Source organism: Miniopterus schreibersii (genome assembly GCF_964146895.1).
Source record: "Miniopterus schreibersii genome assembly, chromosome: 5".
Taxonomy (NCBI): Eukaryota; Metazoa; Chordata; class Mammalia; order Chiroptera; family Miniopteridae; genus Miniopterus; species Miniopterus schreibersii.
Genome location: NC_138106.1, coordinates 26,467,277 through 26,487,097, shown reverse-complemented (window position 1 = coordinate 26,487,097; position 19,821 = coordinate 26,467,277). Strand labels below are relative to the sequence as shown.

General features: G+C 38.7%; 2 protein-coding genes across 2 annotated transcripts; one reads left to right on the top strand and one right to left on the bottom strand.

Moving 5' to 3' along the window:
- Window positions 1–456: 456 nt before the first annotated feature.
- Window positions 457–13,890, bottom strand: MYNN (myoneurin). The gene is made up of 8 exons (XM_081137815.1): window positions 13,199–13,890; window positions 12,059–12,354; window positions 8,303–9,096; window positions 7,407–7,566; window positions 5,485–5,663; window positions 4,533–4,616; window positions 3,437–3,523; window positions 457–2,082 (listed from the first exon to the last, which is right to left on the bottom strand). Exons 2-8 carry the CDS (start codon window positions 12,322–12,324, stop codon window positions 1,820–1,822), a joined length of 1,833 nt encoding a protein of 610 aa, XP_080993941.1. The 5' UTR covers window positions 12,325–12,354; window positions 13,199–13,890; the 3' UTR covers window positions 457–1,819.
- Window positions 13,891–17,014: 3,124 nt separating this feature from the next.
- ACTRT3 (actin related protein T3) lies at window positions 17,015–18,926 on the top strand. Its single transcript, XM_081138965.1, has 2 exons — window positions 17,015–17,259; window positions 17,805–18,926. Exons 1-2 carry the CDS (start codon window positions 17,060–17,062, stop codon window positions 18,721–18,723), a joined length of 1,119 nt encoding a protein of 372 aa, XP_080995091.1. The 5' UTR covers window positions 17,015–17,059; the 3' UTR covers window positions 18,724–18,926.
- The last annotated feature ends 895 nt before the right edge of the window (window positions 18,927–19,821 follow it).

Here is a 19,821-nt window from a genome sequence, read left to right as displayed (position 1 = left end):
TTAAAAAGAAATTTTGTTCATTAGATGCTTGGATTAATGAAGATGTGAATTAAACCACCTCTCCATTTCAGCAGACTTCTTAAAGAGGCTGAATCTTTTAATTTTCTTTAAAATCTTCACATTTCAATAAATCCCTATTGAATTTAAGCCAGAATAGACTAGTTGAACATTTTATAACTCTATGAATTGGATTTAAGCCCAGTACAATAAGTTAATACACATGCATAACGAGATTTCTAAGATAAATAATTAAATACTGTTTGATGGAAATATAAGGCAATATTTCAAACTGTTCAATTAAGTCAATCCCACTGGTGGCAATTTATTATAAAAATGCTGAGTGTGCTGTGAAAAGGTGACAATTTCTACAGTTCACAAGAATGAAGTAGTTTTATTATGTCCTCTAGTTGGTTCCTATAACCAGGACCCCAGAGAAAATACAATTAAAGAAATCAATACCAATAGAAAATACATTAACTTTATTAAAGGTGTAGTTTAAAACCAAAAACAAGCCACAACTAATGCATGGCAGAAATAAAATATAATGTCACCATGGTGTTTGATCAGCAGTATAGGAATTGACTGTGAAACTGATAATTTAATGTCCAAAGATCAGGCAGTAAAATAAATCAGTATGTGGGAAAAGTAGGACGGGGAAGAGTGGTAGCAAATATCAGAATACTGAATTTTCTACGTTCATTAGTTAGGAAAAGGGCTACTGTGAAGTTACAAACAACCACCAAATGTTGTGGTTTGTTATAAAATTTTAAAACTCAAAACTTATAGAGCACTCAAATATAAAATGTTTAATAAACTGGCTTTCTGGTAACTCAAATGTTTACTTAAATTGAAGTTAATTTCTTAAATCTATGTAATATAATGTATCAATCAGAAGCCAAGAATTTATAGTATGCATTAAGTTTATATTTAGAAAATTCTTTTTAGAATTTAATATTTTAAAAAGTGCATAACAGGTATAAAAGAGGCTTATTAACATTTTTAAAAACTCAGTATATTTTCCTCATCTTCAGTAATCTAGAAACCTATTAAAACATAACCTGAATCAAATTTTGAACCTGTCCTGTAACAAGGTAAAAATACCAAATAGCTATTTAAATTTATTTTAATAATGTAGTCTCAGGTAACTCAAATAAAAAATACTGACCACTGGTTTTCTCCAGAAGACTGAGTTCTAAAATGAACAAAAATTTATGTACAATTTTTCCAGCTTTTCTTTTTGTTTCATTAGAAAAGTTACCTCCAATGGAATATATTAATAGAGAAATAGCATAATTCTTATGCAGTACCTAAATTTCCTTAGGCAGAAATAATGAAATTTTATTTTTTCCCTCATAGTTTATGTATTGGCCTATGGAGCTTAGTAACAGCAACACTCTTGGGCTGACACCATCACTGATTTTGCTTAAATGTTGAGGGAAGAAAAATTTAAATGCCACAGGTCAAAACTGAATCATATAAACTGACAGATTCCACTTCAATAAATGAAAGACAATTCTAAAACGCAAAATAAAAATGGAACTTAGGCAGCTCTAAAAGAAAATGAAACTTAACCACCCCAAATAGTGCTACTGTAGTACAATTAATTTCTTAAAAAGCTGCATGTATAATCTAGACATAAAAGCCAAAACTCAAAAAGGCATTGCAGGTATGGCGCAGCATCAGGTGCCTTTACTTCAGTGAAGGAAAAACGGCCACAACTCAAATGAATGGTAATTTACGATGAATATATATGCACCTTACTAGAGGTGCTTGTTAACTACCAGAGATGTCTTAGCGATTCCATATTCCTCTCACAAAGTCAGTATAATTGTTGTAAAAAAATCAATTGTGGTTCTGAATACCCATTCACAGTTGACCTCAACAATGTATCTGATGTGGGAGACTGATTATCTGTGACAGGCAGAAGCATGTGGTGGTCCTCAGTCCCAAGTGGAAGGGCTAGTGGCAAAGTCATATCAGAAGGCTTCACATCCAAAGTTTCTGACAAAGGGCTTTTTTGTATGGAATCTTGTTCACTTAAGGGATGATCCTCTATACTAGAATCTAGAATTTTATCTGTCCCTGAAATGGAAGGGGAAAAAAATTATACTATTTTTAAAAACAAAAACCCTTACCATTCCCAGAACTTGCATTCCAACCACCACACCTTTACTGAAGCTATTTCTCTTTTGCTGAACTGCGCTCATTATCTATACAAGCCCGATATGGGCTTCAAGACTAGGTTCGCACACCGACTCCACGACAAAAATGGACTTATTATTCTAGTCCGGGGTGAGTTCTTTCGTATCTATTTTATCACTCATTTGTCAATGTTTCATATATTGTCTTGTGACACATTTCAAATTTTCCACCAGCTTTACCATGCTGCTGACAATCCAAAGTATTGACATGATTTCAATCTCACTATCTTCATTAGATAAAACTGTGTATTTGCTTTTATAAAATTATACCTCAGTTCTTGCAGAATACTCTTCAGTTCAACCAGCCAAGAATACAGCCTACACTTTCCTGTCCCAGTGACTCTCTTCGCAATATTGCCTGGAATGAACCCTTCCTTTCTATTTCCATCCTCTGAACTCTTCTCCGTCCTTCAAGTTCCCCAGGATTAAGCTTTTGCGATGCCTCAGAAGTACTTACTCTCTTCTTTAGCACTTCTGTGTGTCTAGTATAGCCTACATTTTGTCTTGGAATCATATTACTTAGATTTCTGGTCTCCCGCCTCAGATTATAAGTTCTCTGAAGATCTCCTTGTTCAACTTCATATACCCTGCAGTTATGTGTACTTTAGAGGTTTTTAATAACTTTTTGTTGAATTAATGACTCAATGTAGTCTTCAGATGTTACTAACTAAATCCTTATGTCTTTACTATCAAAGACTCACTATCATTTTTACACACTGAAGAAGCCTGGTGGTTTGTTTTGTTTCTAATCATGACAGAAGAAAATGGTAAGCACAGTGAAACTTTTTCAAGGATTCATTTTAAGCAATGGACTTAAAATTTTGTATTCTGACTTTCTATTTTTATGTATTATAACAGTTTGGGACTTCCCACTTCCTTTTATATATATCTATCTGGATTAGTGTTCATGATAGCCCTCTCTTCATATAACTGCACTAAACTAGGCAACGCAGATGCTAGAACAGGAAATAGTGATACACAAGTTTGCTTCTATAGTCCTTCATTTTTGAAACTGTTCATAAAACAGACTTTTAAAGGAGAAAATATTTCAATATTTATTAGAAGGTCAGTATGAAAGAAATTCAGAGTGAACTTATGTGCAAATTATAAAGCTACCTTCCAAATATGTATCTAGTTAAAAAAAAAATCCAAACTGTTATAATGTGCATCTCAACATTTTAAGAGGTAGTACCAATATGAGAGCACCAAATTTTTAAAAAACATAAAGCATTTACCAGAATGAACTTTTGTTTTGTGCTTCTTTAAATTTTTAATATCCGTGTAAGAATTTCCACATAATTCGCAGATAAACGGTCTTTCTCCTGAAAAATAAGTTAAAAGTTTAAAACCTCAATATTTTAGAAGCTAAGACAAAAATATCAATGTTTATGAACACAAGGCAAACATTATTACACTGTTTAAATTTAGTTTCAAATTAGCATTTTAATCACTTGGTTCTAATATAGTAAAATAAAAACTTCTATATACATAGGCACTCCTTTACCTTATGTAAAGCATCCCCATTTTAGGGAACATTGAGCATTTTCATTAACAGAAATTTTAAACTAAAAAACCCCCACAAACTCTCTCTTTTATGTCTATCAGACATTTAGTGAATGCAATTATAGGCCAGAACCTGGCTAAGAGACATAGTGGGGAGAAAAGCATAATTATGGTTTCTGCTCTTAGGTAGCTTACAAATTAGAAAACCCTTAAACAAAACCTGACAAAATAAAATGCTACAAAATTGTAATTCTTTTGAAATAAGAACTGTTCGATGTCTTAAGTTGCCAATAAATTTATTATGTTTCCCAGGTGCTCACACAATTCTAGACAAGAATTATGAAGGATAATTTTTAAAAAGAAAATGTTGGAACAGCACATTTCTGAAGTGGCCTTTTCCTTTGTTTGTTTTTACATTCAATTTTTCCTTCATATTACTTACATATAACTTTTACAATAAACATGCCAATACTAAAATTTATTCCTGAAACTTGCATACTGAAGTTTAATAATAAAATCTAATATTTTATTACTAATTCCTTTTCATTTCTTTGTATATCTTCGCAATTAAATCCAAATCATTTAAAAAACTATTGATTATCTGGCATACGTCTTAGTAACTCTACACAATTCTTAACCAAATTTAATTCATACTCCAAACAACCAAAAAAATTAAATAAGCATATAAAAAGGTGATATTTATGCATTAAAATATTACTGTAAAGTATAAGTAGATACCACATAGTCCATAATGGTTTAAAAGTCAAAGGTTTACATAAAAAGATATTAGAGAGAACAAAAAATAATACGTTCTCCCTAAACACAGACCTGTATGGGATCGAAAGTGTTTGTTGAGCTCTCCTGAGGAAATAAAACTTTTCCCACAAATACCACATATGTATGGTTTTTCACCTAGATGGAAAATAAAAGTGAAGTGGTGTACTATACCAATATAATATTTATCAATTACAATAATCTAAATAAGCTGTTCTAAAATATTATTTAAATTAAAACCTCTTTATATTGTATTATAGAGGTATTTTTAGTGTGATCCAACTGAAATGAGTATTAGTAATTATATTATACCGTTCATGTAACCTGTTGCTTTTCATATAATAAAACTTTATTTCTGCAACTGTCCTTCCAGTAGACTAGAGCTGGGAAAGAAATTAGATTTTTATATAATTAAAAACATGTAAATTCATCAATCCATATTTCAATTCTTGCTATCTACTATATTATTAAAAAGGAATAAAATTTAGGAAAAAATCTATTAAAAATGTACCCAATAAAAAATGAAAACCTTTGAACAATAGAATTTCTTTCAAAACTGATACTTTGCATTTAAAGTATCTGTTTAATTTACATATATTAGAATGTCTATGTAAGAAAAGGCCTAAGAAGTTATAAAATCAACATTCTACCCAAACTCACCCCTACCCCTTAATTTCACTCTACAAGGGAAATGAAACATCAAGAGACTAAGGAGTTTTTCTAAGGTCATAAAATATGTCTCAAGTTTACATATTGTCAAAATCATCCGATTTTAATGGGTATGTTACATGATAATAATTTTACCCACCGTGTATTATTCTAGAAAATTAAGTGTTTTTATGTCTAACATTTATCTAGAAATCATAAACATAAAAAGCTTCAAAAAGCACAAACACAACAGATATGTAACTACAAAGTCTATAATCTATTTTCTGTAAAGGCTCAGCTTCCCCTTTTATTTACAACTTTCCTTACTTTAAGCTGTCTCTCCACATCAAATTCTTACCTGTATGTTTTCGAGAATGAGTGATAAGAGAACTAGAGACAGCAAATGCTTTCCCACAAGTATCACACACGTAAGGCTTTTCTCCAGTATGCCTACGAACATGATAGGTCAGTGTGCTGGCTTGGGCAAATCTCTGTCCACATCTATCACAGACATATGGCTTCTCTCCACTATGCTTCCTATTAATAAATAAATATAAAGTAATATGCTAAAATAAGTAAAACAATTTGGAGGTCAATTTACATAGCAAGCACTTTTCATACAGTATTTTATTTCATCTTAACAGATCAATTATATGTATTTAAAACCAATAGTTTCAATGGTTTGGCAATTATTTTTACTTGTCCATTCACTCACTCTTCAAAACTCTTTCCTCAAACCTTCAGCATCCTCACTCTTAGCTGATTTCTTTGCTTCCTATTTCACTGAGAAAATTTTAAACAATGAAAATATCCACCATCACAACTCTGCACCTATAGGCATCTATGCCTATATAGTTTGCTTTCCTTCTTGTTAATGCTGAGGGTGACAGGTCATCCCATCCAAACCCAGATACTCCCATTTGTATACTGAAGCCAATACCCGCCTTGCGGCTCAGTGGCATCACTCCTGCGCTCTCCTCCACCTCGTCTCCCCACCCCTGCACTGCAGCCTGCGCATATATTGAGGTAGCCCATCTTAGAAAAGACCCTTGACCTCGCTTGCTGCTCCTCTTCTCTGCTCCCACTTACCAAGAATGTCTCCAAATGTTCTACTTTTCCTTTCCTCCATACTAATCTCTTTACTAGCCGCTACTAATAGTGCTTCTGTCAGAAGCACTGCTGACCTCTCACTTTGCTAAATCCAAGTCAATTCTGTCTTCATCTCCCTATCAGAATTTGACAAAAGCTGAACACTCTCTTCTGGAATCATTTCTTCACTTGGATTCTGGGACAGCCCACTCTTCCGGTTTTTCTCCTGTTGACTGCTCCTTCCCAGTCACCTTTGCTGGTTCATGTCCATCTCCCAGACTAAGAGTGTCTCATGACTTCAGTCCTTTGATCCCTTTCCTATCCACATTCATTCTCTTAGAGACCACACCCAGTATTATGGCTTTAACTACTAGTTACATGGTGATGACTCCCAAAGTTATATCTTCAGATCAAACCAGTCCCCTGAATTCCAGACTTAGATAACAAGTTGTGTACTGTATGTGTATCTCCATTCAGATATCTAATAGTCATCTAAAATTTAACATGTTCAGAGCTCCACTCCAGCAACTCCTTTACTCCTGCTTAAAATGCTCTATCCACAAATTTTCTCTATTTCATCTAATGGTAATTCCATCTTTTCAGGTGTCAGGTTCAAAATGTCAAAATCATCTTTGATCTTCCTTCTTTCCTTCCTCCCTCCCCTACTCTCAACTTTCCTTCCTTCCTTTCATACCCCACATCCAATCTGCAGCAAATTCTGTTTGTTTTACATTTATAAATATATCCAGAATGTCAATGCTACTTTTCCACTGACACCACTCTAGCTGAACCAACATCACTCTCACTTGGGTTTTACCTACAGCTTCCTAACTGGTAAATTTGCTTCTACTCTTGCAATCCTATAATCTTTTCATAGCGGCCAGAGTGATCCTCTTAAAAGGCAAGAAACATCACATCACTTATTTCTCAATCTCAAGAATAAAAGTTTTATAAAGGCCTATAAAACCATATACCACCTGGACACCTATTACCATTCTGATCCTATTTCCCTCCCTCACTTATTTTCCTCCAGCCACCACAGCTTCATTGTGGTTCCTTAATTGTGTTAAGAATATTATATGGGGGAACCACAATTAGAACTCAACTGTCCTGAATTCTAATATAGTAGTCAATAAGACTATGGTGAATGACAGACTCAAAGATCAAATAACTTTTTTTGTTTTTTTTTACCTTGCATGAATCTTGAGATTGCTAGAAGTTGCAAACTGTAAATTGCATACATCACATTTATAGGGTTTTTCCTCACCATGATGCATTCGACTATGGAAGACTAGCTGACATTTCTGAGCAAATCCTTTATCACACAATTCACATTTGTATGGCTTCTCACCTAAAAGAAATAAATAAAATAAATATTTAGAAAGAAATATTTTGTTGCAGCTGTTTAAGTCATATAAGCTTTCAAGAGTCCATCAACAGTACTAGTTTCGGTATTAAGAAAATGTTAATTGCTAGACATAAAAGAGAAAATAGGATCTCTTCTTCCAGATTCATTGAAAACAGAGTTAAAAGAAATTAGTGTTTCCTAATTCATAATAGTGAAAGGTGGTCAATAAGAGAACTATATATTGCATCTTAAAAAGTACAAATTTAAGTGTACCATTAAAGGTAAACATTGAACCTGAGGAAAGAATATTGTGTAATGCTAATAAATGTTCAGAAGTTGACAAAAGTCTAGGAATCAGGTGGTGAGATGTTTTGGCAAAATCTGAGAATTGGCTTGAGTTGTAATTACTTTTTTCTCTTTATCAGTTTTAGTATCTTTGTGTTAAACACTTAGTAAGCTAGACCCAAATTTATGCTTTTTTTAACTATGAGGGAAAATGGTATAAAGAGCTCAACTATTAGGACTACAGAGTATCAATTACAATAAGACAAATAGCCATTAATCACTTGCTCACAATTACAAAGAAATTTTCAACAGTTTAACATCCTAAATACTTTTATGAAGTATATATCAAATTTTGCTCAGAAACAGTAAACATTGTATATTAATACATTCTTTAGAAAAGTATTACTTCAGTCACAGTATACAAATAATTTTATCTCCCACAAATCAGTCTTACCTGTATGAGTTCTTACATGGGTTTTCAGCTGATTACACTGGGTAAATGCCTTTCCACACAAGTGGCAAACATAAGGTTTGACTCCTTTATGTATTCTCATGTGCCTTCTTAAGCTGCTGGCTTCTGAAAACACTTTCCCACATGTGTTACACATTGGCTTGGCCTTGGAATACCTCTGATCCAGCTCTTCCCCAGAGCTCTCCAGCTCATAAGAGTTCTTGACACTGGCTATATTAGACATAGAGTGTTCTTTCAGAGCACAATTTGGCTGTGATTTTCCACGTTTCCGTTTCACTGTAACAGTTTGCACAATATCTTGTGCTGGAAAAGTATTTTCCACGACTGATGTCAGCTCGAGTTCTGAATGATCATTTCTCTGTGCAACCTGTTCTATTACAGGTGTGGACAATTTATTTGCATCTAGGAATAATTCCACAGATGCATTCTCTAAAATGTCGCTGGGATATTGCACTGTTTTATTCGGCCCTGTTTTCTGGGAGTTGAAGGCCTTCTTCTTCTTTTTAGTTTGAGACGGCTTCTTTGCTAAAGCCCCTTGTTTAGGATTTGCCTGAACTAAATTTGCAGACACTTCTGATTTATCCCGACTGTTATAATCTCGTAAAGTAAGAAGACAAGTCTGTTGATTCAATTCAATGTTTCCAGTAATACTAGATATCTCTGTAGAAGAGGGATTAGCAATAAAAGCAAAATCTTCCATCTTTATTTTACATTTAGTGACCACCTCTTCCACTTTGAGATAGTCAGCAGCCTGATGAATTTCTTTAACATTCCAACTGTAAGGAAACAAGGCTAAATGACAACATTCTGATCAAAGAAAAACTGTTTTTGAAACAAAGCTGCACATATATTTCAATGTCTTTTAAAGACCTAATGAAATAGAATGATGAGAAAGACATAATTAAAAGAACAAATCTACAAAATGCATTCGCTCACTCACAGTAATATTTAGGCAAAAATCTCCAGCCTTACAGAACTGGAAAAGACGAAAAATTTTGGTTATTCTTAACTATCTATGTACCACTACAGAAAAATAAAATGTTAAAATTTCTACCTGTTTAAAAATTTTTTAATTGATTTTAGAGAGAGAGAGAGGGAGAGAGAAACATCGATTGGCTGCCTCCTGCACACCCTGTAATGGGGATTGAGCCCACAACCTGGGAATCAAATAGCAATCCCTTGGTGCACAAAATGATGTGCTCAACCAACTGAGCCACACCAGCCAGGGCAAAATTTCTACCTGTTTTAAAAAAATACCTGGAACATAAAAGTAGCTGTTGGCAACTTACTGCCTCCTCCCATACATCCTGAGGCCTCCTCAGATAGCAACCAACTTTTCTGGATTGACAATAGGAAGAGTCTAAAAAAAATTGTTTCCTATTATCTTCCTCTGTTCTCCTCCTCCTGTGAAGGACTTTAACAGTGCTTTTCAAATTTTCCTATGCAAGTGAATCACCAAGGGATCATGTTAATGCAGATTCAGATTCAGTAAGTCTGCGGTGGAGCCTGAGTGTGTGCAATTCTCACACACTCCCTGGTGATGCCAGTGCTGCTGGTCCATCATGCACACTTGGAGAAACAGGTTTTAGAATGTGCCCCTCTTGTAACCCTTCTAGTTGTGTGTGTGTGTGTGTGTGTGACATCACCCCAAGTTAGCTAGCAAGTTTATCCTATTAGAATTATATAGAAAAACTTAACAAGTCACCTTGTTCAAATTCCAGTCAATATTTACTGAGCATCCACCATGTGTGGTACAAAGAGGGATATTAAGAAATATCAGCCCAGCTGGCATGGCTAAGTGGTTGAGCTTCAACCCATGAACCAGGAGATTACAGTTCGATTCCTGGGAAGGGCACATGCCTGGCTTGTGTGCTTGAACCCCAGCAGAGGACAGGCAGGAGGCAGCCGATTGATGACTCTCTCATCACTGATGTTTCCAGCTCGCTCTCTCTCCCTTCCTCTCTCTGAAATCAATAAAGACATATTTAAAAAAAAAAAATTACACAGACTTCCCATTTTTGGTAAAGTCTTCTCTCACATTTGCTGCTGGGCTCAAACAACTAACTCCTCAGGAAAGATATGTACCAAAAAAGACTGAGCAAAACATCTGGCTTTTCTTTATATTGGTTCTTTGCATGAAAGTGCAAAGTCAGATGCTCTTCAGTGTGTTCAGATCAACTCAAGATTTTCCCCACTAAGTTAATTGAGAAAGGGAAAACACTAAATTGAAGAGCAACCAAAATGCACTGTTTTTGTGGTTATTGTATATTAAATATTCTGAATTTTTAATAAGAGGCACTTCTGTAGTCAACTACTCAGTACATTTAAATAATTTATCATGAGATTAACCTATGACACTGCTCTGTTCCTTTATTCAACTTATACAGAACTGACTCAAAGATTCCATTACACCAACATTTTAAAAACAATCCCAAAATAGCATGAATGTTTCTTTTTCAAAAGTATTAATGAACATCATAATTCTAGCTTTTTTAAAAGAAGTGTATTTCCATGATAAGCTGCAACTTTGCTTAATGTTAATGTGTATATATCTATAAAGATCATCTGGAAAAGCACGAAAAAATATTTTTCGACATATTAAAAGTGGTTATCAGTGGGTGGCAGAACTTCAGATGTTTCATGGTTTTTTTCCTAATTTTTCTCCAAGAAATGTGGAATTAAATGGAAAGAAGGTAGAGGAGAGAAAACCAGGGAAATTAATGTTCATTGGGAGGTGGGCCTTCAAGTAAATCCTTAATCTTCACAGTAACACCAAGGTAGTTATTACCATCTCATTTTTACAGATGGAAAAACTGAGGCCCAGAGAGGTTGCATCTTGCTCAGAGACATAGTTACTGACAGGCAAGATCTAATCCTAAAGGCAATAATCTTTCTATGTTAGATGATTATCATCTATTTATGTTCATACTTTCATAAGAGATGGAGGAAAGACAACAAGGGTAATTTGTATTCGCCTTCCTTTAATCCACTCCACCTTTTCTGCTATGAACTAATAAATGCATTGGTATTAAGCTAATTATATAGATCATTATATATGAGAGACACACAGTGCCTTCTTATCAAAGTACCAACTTCTTGTTAGTGCAGTGACAGTATTCAGCATATCAGAACCATTTGAGCACCTTGGACCCAACTTAAGCATTAGTGTTGATAACTTTACAGAGATAGCAAGAGTCATTGCCATTTATACTCCAATGAAGTTATTTTCCTGACTCAAGATTAGGAAGAGACACCGCACACTGCTATTTATACTTGGAAATGGGAGCACTATCAAATGAACACAAGTTCTTCCTTCTTTCTCCATCTACACTCCTTCACCCCAAACAACCTAAGAGGTAGCAGATAGAAAGCGAGGGAGAGAGAAGACCAGAGGAACATAAAAACCAAAAAGCAACCAGACCTCACTTAAAATTCATTGTGTTTTATCTTTAAGTTTACATAACTGAAATCACAGGCTTTGTTTCAGTAGGTAAATCAAATGTGTAAGAAACAAGACTTTAATCACATTAACATCTGTGCTTTTTGTGCTTAAAAAAAGTAGTCTGTTCATCAAACTATGGGATACTTCTTTAAAAAAACAAACAGAAAACAACAACACTGTGCATATCAATATTTGAAGACTCTGAGTTCAGGGACTGAATGTAAAAAATACAAATCTACTTTTGCTCTTAAGACTATTGATTAGCTTTTAGAAGTGAAATAAAATGTGTACTTTACCTGTCAAGGTTTAAAGTTCCTGTGTATATAAACTCCAACAGTTTCTTAAATCCATCTGCCTTCACCTGACTCTGATCAAGAAAGACATTGTTCTCAGAAGTGCTTCTGTAGATGGCACCAAAATACTCACTAAATGAAGCAAGCACATTCCTATGAGCTTTAAACTGGAATTCCCCAATCACTATGGTGCAGTCACAAAGAAAACCTGCTTCCCGTTGTTTGTTCAGTCTCTCTAAAAGGTGCTCACAGTGATGTGAATACTGCATTTTGATATCAGAATGGAATTTACCCTTGTTCTAAAAAACAAAAAGAAACAGTAAATCAGTAATCCTAAGTTTTCATCAAACGTTTCACCCAAGCAATTGATAAGGGGAGAAGTGACATAGGACATAACATGAACAGGAATAAAGTTAGTTCTCATTTTATCCCCCCACCAGAAAATTCTTATCAAACAGATATGGTCAAAAACGCTGAAGGGATAAGCCCTTTCTAGCTTTGTTTCATCTTGGCCAACTAACACAATCCTTTGGACACATTAATAAATGACAATGAACGAAAACACTTCCACAAGCTGGAAAAAAAAGCACCACAAAATTTCTCGCTTTTGCATTAGCTGAACCTTCAGACTTTTAAGCTCAGTAGAAATACATATGTTACGAAAAAAGTTAACCATTAAGAAATGATTCCTTGGGACAGAGGAGGAAAAGACACTGTACGAGTTCTTTAAAACTCTCAAATCCCGGAAACCTGTTAGCTTCCGCGGTGCACACAGTGCTCCAAAAGGCGAGGCGCGTGCCCGGGGGGTGGAGAATGAGCGGGGCCCAGCGCTGTCAAAGCTTCCGTCCCTCCCCGGGAAGAGGCCCCCTCCTCACTTACCCCTTCTCCACTCCAGGTGGCATCGAGAGTAAAGACCAAAGCCCGGCTCTCCCGGCTTTGGCCGCCCTGCCCTTCGCCCAGCTCCCACTCCCCGAAATTCCCACAGCAGAGGTAGCCAAGGCCAACACCGGGCTGCCTCGACCAGGCTTTCCACGTCAACAACTGCGTCCCGACTTGAGCTCGACCTCCAAGGTGCCTGCCCCTCAGCGACCCAGGGTCTGGAAAGAGCGGGGGTAGTAGGCTGGGAGTGAAGACAGAACTCACCTACAGCAACCCAACCGGGGACACTGTTTCTTCACTCTCTCTCCGCCATCTTGGGAGGACGTCACCACGCCACGCTCCGCCTCTCCCTTCTTCCTCCGCCGCAACGTCACATCCGGCTCCAGAGTTCCTTGGCCACGCGGGAGGCTCTAGGACCGCGGAGGTCCAATGCCGGTCTGGGCTGAACTGGCTGGCCCGCAAAGACCCGTTACACACACACCCCCCTTACATGCTAGCCCCCCGTTCCCCAAATAGCGAGCGTCAAAGATAGGAGACCTCAGGGGTCGCTCACAGCGCCCCGCCTGTCTTCTTCATTCTTAGCATCTGGTCGGCCGACAGTCGGCGTCTCCCGCTCGGCCCACATTTGGGCCGAGGCCGGGCAGAGCTGCACCGCGGGCCTCTTTCCAGGAGCCAGACTGCGCACTGCATGCTGGGGCTTGTAGTTGCTGGTCTTCTCCCATCATCCTTCCCTTCCTCGGGAACAACTGCTGTGTGTGCTGGGCTCTGGGCCGTGGGGAATTTTTGAGCTGATACTGATCACCCCTTTCCAGTTTACATACCCGAAAGCTCTTGGGACCTCCTGGGTTTTGTTTGCATCAGCCAACTGTAGCCCAGTTTCCAGGACACCCTTACCTGGAGACAGAAGTGTGGTGCGTGAACGCGGAGCAAAGCCATGGGGCACACTGGGCATGCGCAACATTGGAGGAAGGTGGGCGTTATACCGGAAAAGGTTCTGAGTGTAGGCTAAAAATATTTTAATACAATTATTTACGCCAAGTTCAGATTTTGTATGGTGCAGGAAAGGGATGCCAGTTTGCATAATATACAAAAAGCGCAGAAACAGAAAGATAGGTCATGTTATGTTAGGGTGGATTCTGTCCTAGTATCCGTAGACGTCATAAATCTCAGAAAACCAAAACTTCAACATATTTTACTGTTAAAAGTTGTATCAGGACCATAGGAAATTTACTCAAAACTTTAAAGGATAGACTCAACTGAATTTCTTCGTTTCTCCTCTCCTAAGATTTTTCCAAACAGATTCTGTTTGCTGTTTTTGTAACTTAGTTCTCAGTAAGAATCATATTTGAGCGTAAAACCACAACCGTTATAAGGGAAAAAATTTAGGCTGGTTCTTTCTTGATTTTGTTACTGAACTCAAGAGGCTCGCTGCTTGGGGCTCGCTGTATTAAAAAATGAGAGGTGATTGTTTTAAGGTAGCTTTATTTACTCGCAGCAAGTAAAGAGAGGGGATTCCTCTCCAAAGGTCTTTCTCTCAGAAGGGAGGCTTAGCTGTTGCTTATATACACTGTGTGGTCCTGTACACGCTGATTTCTTCTTTGCAGTGAAGCTCATCCTGTTTACAGCTGGTATGTAAAATACTGTGCTACATTGTAACATTTAGCAAGAATAACATTTAGTAAGAATGACCCAGATCTTGAGACTCTTGTCCTGTATCTTTATGAGTATACTTTTCTTTCCGATTTCACTTTTTTTCTGTCAGAACCCTTTTTGATTTATTAATTCAGAAATACTTATGAGTCTCTCCTTGATGCCAGGTATGACACTAAGTATATAGAATAAGAATAAAGCGTGATCTCTGGCGTTTAGAAAAATCTACAGTCTTAAGGAGAAAACTAATGGAAAACCAAATGACTAATAATACGAAGAGGCAAAAGGTCTAAGAGTTTTCACAATTATCTCCCCTTCTAGGCTGTACAGTACATATTTGTCCAGTATCAGGTTGTGAGTTGAACTAAAAAAAATTTTAAAGTTTGGGCCTCTTATTGCACGTGGCATGCCATCAACAAAAACACTTGGCAAATAGAATAACACAAAGTGAAAGTTTAATTTCCCAAGGTTACACACAAGACATTGTCTTTAAAAGAGCCCGGGAAATAATCAAAAAGCCAGAGAAATAGTCAGCGAAAAGTTGTTTCCGCCCGGTTTCGAACCGGGGACCTTTCGCGTGTTAGGCGAACGTGATAACCACTACACTACGGAAACTCAGATGGCAAGGAGGTCTCACAGAGTCCTAGATATAGATGTTGTACGTTGCAGTTCACTTGTTCTTAAAGTTAACTAAACAAGATTGATGTAACCTTTAACAGAAAGAAGACAATAAAACCGGAAAAGAGAAAATAGACCATATGTCCACTTACACAGTTGCCACTATTTCAAAAATTGGAATTTGCGTGCACTTTTAAAACAGCGCCCCCCTCCTCCCCTGCACCCGCCAGTTGCCCTCCATTTGGGTACAACTTCTCCAAAGGGAAAGTGGTGTTTATTATGTATCCATTCCCAGCGCCGCGTTGCTGAGAGTGCCGGGGAGATCCCGGGCTCGGCTGGCCTGGATCGGCGCGCCCTCGTGGATCCCAGAGCCCCTGATCCCTCGCGGCGCGCAGCACCGAACCGCAACGCTGGGATCTAGCCCTCGAGAAAGCGACTCTTCCAAGCCCCTAGTGGAGGGACGAGTAATAGCAGGGAATTTCCTTCCCTGCTTCTGTAGACCACAGCTGCTAAATTGCGTATTTATTTTAAAATTCTCTAAACGGTATGCAAAATTGAGGTGGGAAATCACACACCAAGATGCACTTTTTGGCACGCAAGGCACTTAAATGTTTCTAAGCCTGAGTTTCATATGGCTGAAGGAATATCACTTTTCCTGCAAAGAGGCAGACACATCCTTAGACCTAAAAATCCAGGTTTTTTCAGAATAAGAATTAGCTTCCATATTGCCCCGGGAGACAACCTGATGAGATTGCCTAAATAAATAAATAAATAAATAGATAAATAAATAAATAAATAAATAAATAAATAAATGTGAGAGTCTACCATTTTGGTTTTGAGTACATTATGCTTACAAACCACATGAAAGAAACACAACCAACTATTGCCCAGTATATAGAAACAATAATAAAAGATTAAAAAAACCACTTTCTTTTTTTTCTTTCTTTTTTTGCTCCATCTCTCCACACACACCCCAGCTCCCCTCCTGACAGCCGCCAGCCTGACTCTGTCTCAATTTTGCTTGTTAGTTCATTTTGTTCATCAGATTCCACTTATGAGTGGAATCATATGTTAAACCCCACTTTAAATTTTTATTTATTGATTTTAGGGGTGGGGAGGGGGAGAGAGAAACAGTGATTTGTTGTTCCGCTTATTTATGCATTTATTGGTTGATTTTTATATGTGCCCTGACGGGGAACCTAACCCGCAGCCTTGGAGTATCAGGTGAACGCTATAACCAACTAAGAGCTGCCCAGCCAGGGCTTGTTAAAACCCGCTTTAAATCATAGCATTTCCCCCCCGCCCCTCTCTTTTCTGAAGTTGATTAGGTTTTAAAAGCTGGGACCGTGTGGCCCCAGCTGGGACAACTTTCCCCGTCTAATCTCTCCACCTTTTTCCAGTTTCAACAGTGTATTCCAGAGTTTTCCACAGGCCCCTGGAGGGCCGCTTATCAACCAGAATTCAATGGTTTTGGGAAATGAAACTTTTTTATAGCTCATCGAGGTATTAAAGAAAGCCACTTGTGATTGTATCTTCCGGGAGGAAAATCGGGTTTTCCCGATAACGGTACCCCGGGGTTCCAGGGATTGGAGAGAGAAACCGCGGCGAGCGCCCTGCGGGTCAAGGGAGTCTGGGGACCTGGGGATGGCGCTGCTCCCGGCAGGTGTGGGCCTCGGGCGCCGCAGGGCCTTGGCGGGCCTCTGTGACGCGGCGTTCCAGGCCTTCGGCTCCCCCGCGTCCCTGGAACCCCGCCAGGCCGGCAGGGGGTGCGCTCGGCGCTTTCCGTTCTCCGGGCGCGGGCGGCAGCCAGGGCAGCGGGAGCCGCCCGGGGCGGGAGGCGTCGGCCGCCTCGGCAGCATGAGCAGCTACCAGGTCCCCGTAGTGATCGACAACGGCTCGGGAGTGATCAAGGCGGGCCTGGCTGGGTCCCTGGGGCCCGACTTTATCTACCCGAACATTATCGGCCGTGCCAAAGGCCGGAGCAGCGCGGCCAAGGGCGCGCAGGAGCTGTGCGTGGGTGACCAAGCGCAGGACCAGAGAAGCTCCCTGTCCATCAGGTGTCGCCTTTTTCTAGCTGGCAGGACACGCGGGGCGGGGAAGGAGGGAGAGCCCAGATGAGGCCCGCAAGGGTGAGAGAAAAGGGCTGGAAGCTAGGAGAGTCTCAGCTAGCCGGCGTTATTGCAAATGCATGGGCCGCAAATCCCCAAGGATAACTAGCATTTAAGGGTATTACTTGCTCTCTGGACCTATACAAATGTACTCAGATATATAAAGTTATCATTCATAAAATGCAAGTTCATTTAAGAATGTTACTTAATTCATGGTACCTTTGCCATTTGGGATGCCTTAAATTAATTGATAGTAAAAGTGTACTATTATGTGAAGATACACCCCCCTCCCAACTTAGGGCCTTCCAAAGTGGGTGAGGGGAATGGAAAGGAAGAGAAATTGCAAAGGAAGGTAGTTCTACTTTTGCTGGTAGTTACCTTCTCTGAGGAGCTCTGGCAGTCACTGCCCATAAAGGGATACTGGTGATAACTATGGGGATTAACCCAGGTTTGAAGGGTAGAAATAGCCACTTATGATATTCTTCTTTTTACAGCTACCCAGTGGAGCGTGGTCTCATTACTTCCTGGGGGGACATGGAGATCATGTGGAAGCATATCTATGACCATAACCTAAAGCTAAAGTGCAGTGATCACCCAGTTTTGATTACTGAGCCAGCACTGAACCCACTAACCAACCGACAACAGATCACTGAAGTGTTTTTTGAGCATCTGGGTGTTCCAGCCTTCTATATGTCCATCCAGGGGGTGCTGGCTCTCTTTGCTGCTGGCTTCACAACTGGTTTTGTGATGAATTCAGGCGCTGGGGTTACTGAGTGTGTGCCCATTCTTGAAGGTTACTGCCTGCCTCATGGTGTCCAGCAGCTACATCTGGCTGGCCTTGACCTCACCAACTACCTCATGATGCTCTTGAAGGACGGGGGCATCATGCTGCTTAGTGCTGCAGACAGAAATATTGTCACAGACATTAAGGAAACCTCTTGTTATGTGGCAATGAACTATGAAGAGGAAATGGCCAAGAAAGTTGATAGTATAGAGAAAGTTTACCAACTACCCAATGGGGAGAAGGTCGAGCTCCATGACCAGCTCTTTAAATGTCCAGAGGCCCTTTTCTGTCCATCTCTCATGAACCTTGAGACTCCTGGCATTGATAAGATGTGCTTCAGCAGCATAATGAAATGTGATATAGATTTGAGGAGCTCCTTTTTCTCCAATATTATCCTTGCTGGGGGATCAACCTTGTTTCCTGGTTTAGAGAAGCGGCTAGTTAAAGATTTAGCAAATGTGGCGCCTGCCAATATCCCTGTGCAGGTTATAGCTCCCCCAGAAAGGAAAAATTCAGTGTGGATGGGAGGCTCTATTCTTGCATCCCTATCTGCCTTCCAGGATGTGTGGATCACTGCTGCAGAATTTAAAGAAGTCGGTCCCAACATAGTACACCAGAGATGCTTCTGAAGACAGATAAAATGCTTACAAGAAAATGTTTCCGTGTGTGAGACAGAAAACTTTGGATATTATGTTTCTGGGAGAACAGAAAATATTTCAATTATTGTAATGTTCATGTCTCTTGCATTTCTATAACGAGAGGAAATAATGGTGATGCAGTCAAATAATAGATGTGTGTTGAGTAGGACCAAATTAAATGCCAGAAGAAACATTATTCTTGACTTTGGAGATCTTACATTTCCCTTGGAGAGAGAACAATTTGTGGTGCAACATGCTATGTGCCAAATGAGTGATATAGATTTAAGTTCGATGAAGTTTAAGGAAAGAAGGTTTTTATGAGAAAATATTTCATAGCAGAGGTATGCTATCATGGATGAGGTGGCACTAGGATGGGTAGGGGGGAGAGGGAAAGAGGGCAGATATCCAGAAAAGCGTAATGGAAATGAGCAAGGGGCTAGAGATGAAAATGAACAAAGCATATTCAAGGCATGTTCAGTAGAATGGTTTTGTTAAAATGAAGAAAGCTCATATGGAGCAGGCTAAAAGCAACACCAGGAAGGTAAAGAAAGACCAGGAACTGGAAGGCTTTGTGTTAAATGTCACATAAGCAAAGGGGAATAATTAAAGATTTAAAAGCAGAGGACACAGGGAATTAAGGTGAATGTAGCAACAATTTGGAGGATAAGTTGCACTGGGGAGGCCCTGTAGATTTGATGATCAGTTAAAAGCTAGGTATAAAATAGTTACGCAAGATTATAGGCAATAGGAGTTAAAAAGAAATTATGAAAAACAGACATGTCTTGGTGACTAATAGATAGGTGTGAAGGGGAAAGAAAGGTATGAAATGACCTGTGTAGCGGGAGGAATGATAGCAGTATTGACATAACTCAAAATATTTACTATCTGCTCTATGCAAATCACTGTACTAAATCAGGAGTCAGACTCTGTCCCAAGGATACCATCAGTCTAGTAGGAGAATCCATACCTGAATTATAATAATAAAAGGTAGAAAGTGATTTGGTGTCCTAAGAGAAGTATAAGATGCTCTGGGGTTTCATAGGAGGGAAAACGCCTTGAGGGCTCAAGGAAGACTTTCTGGTAGATTTA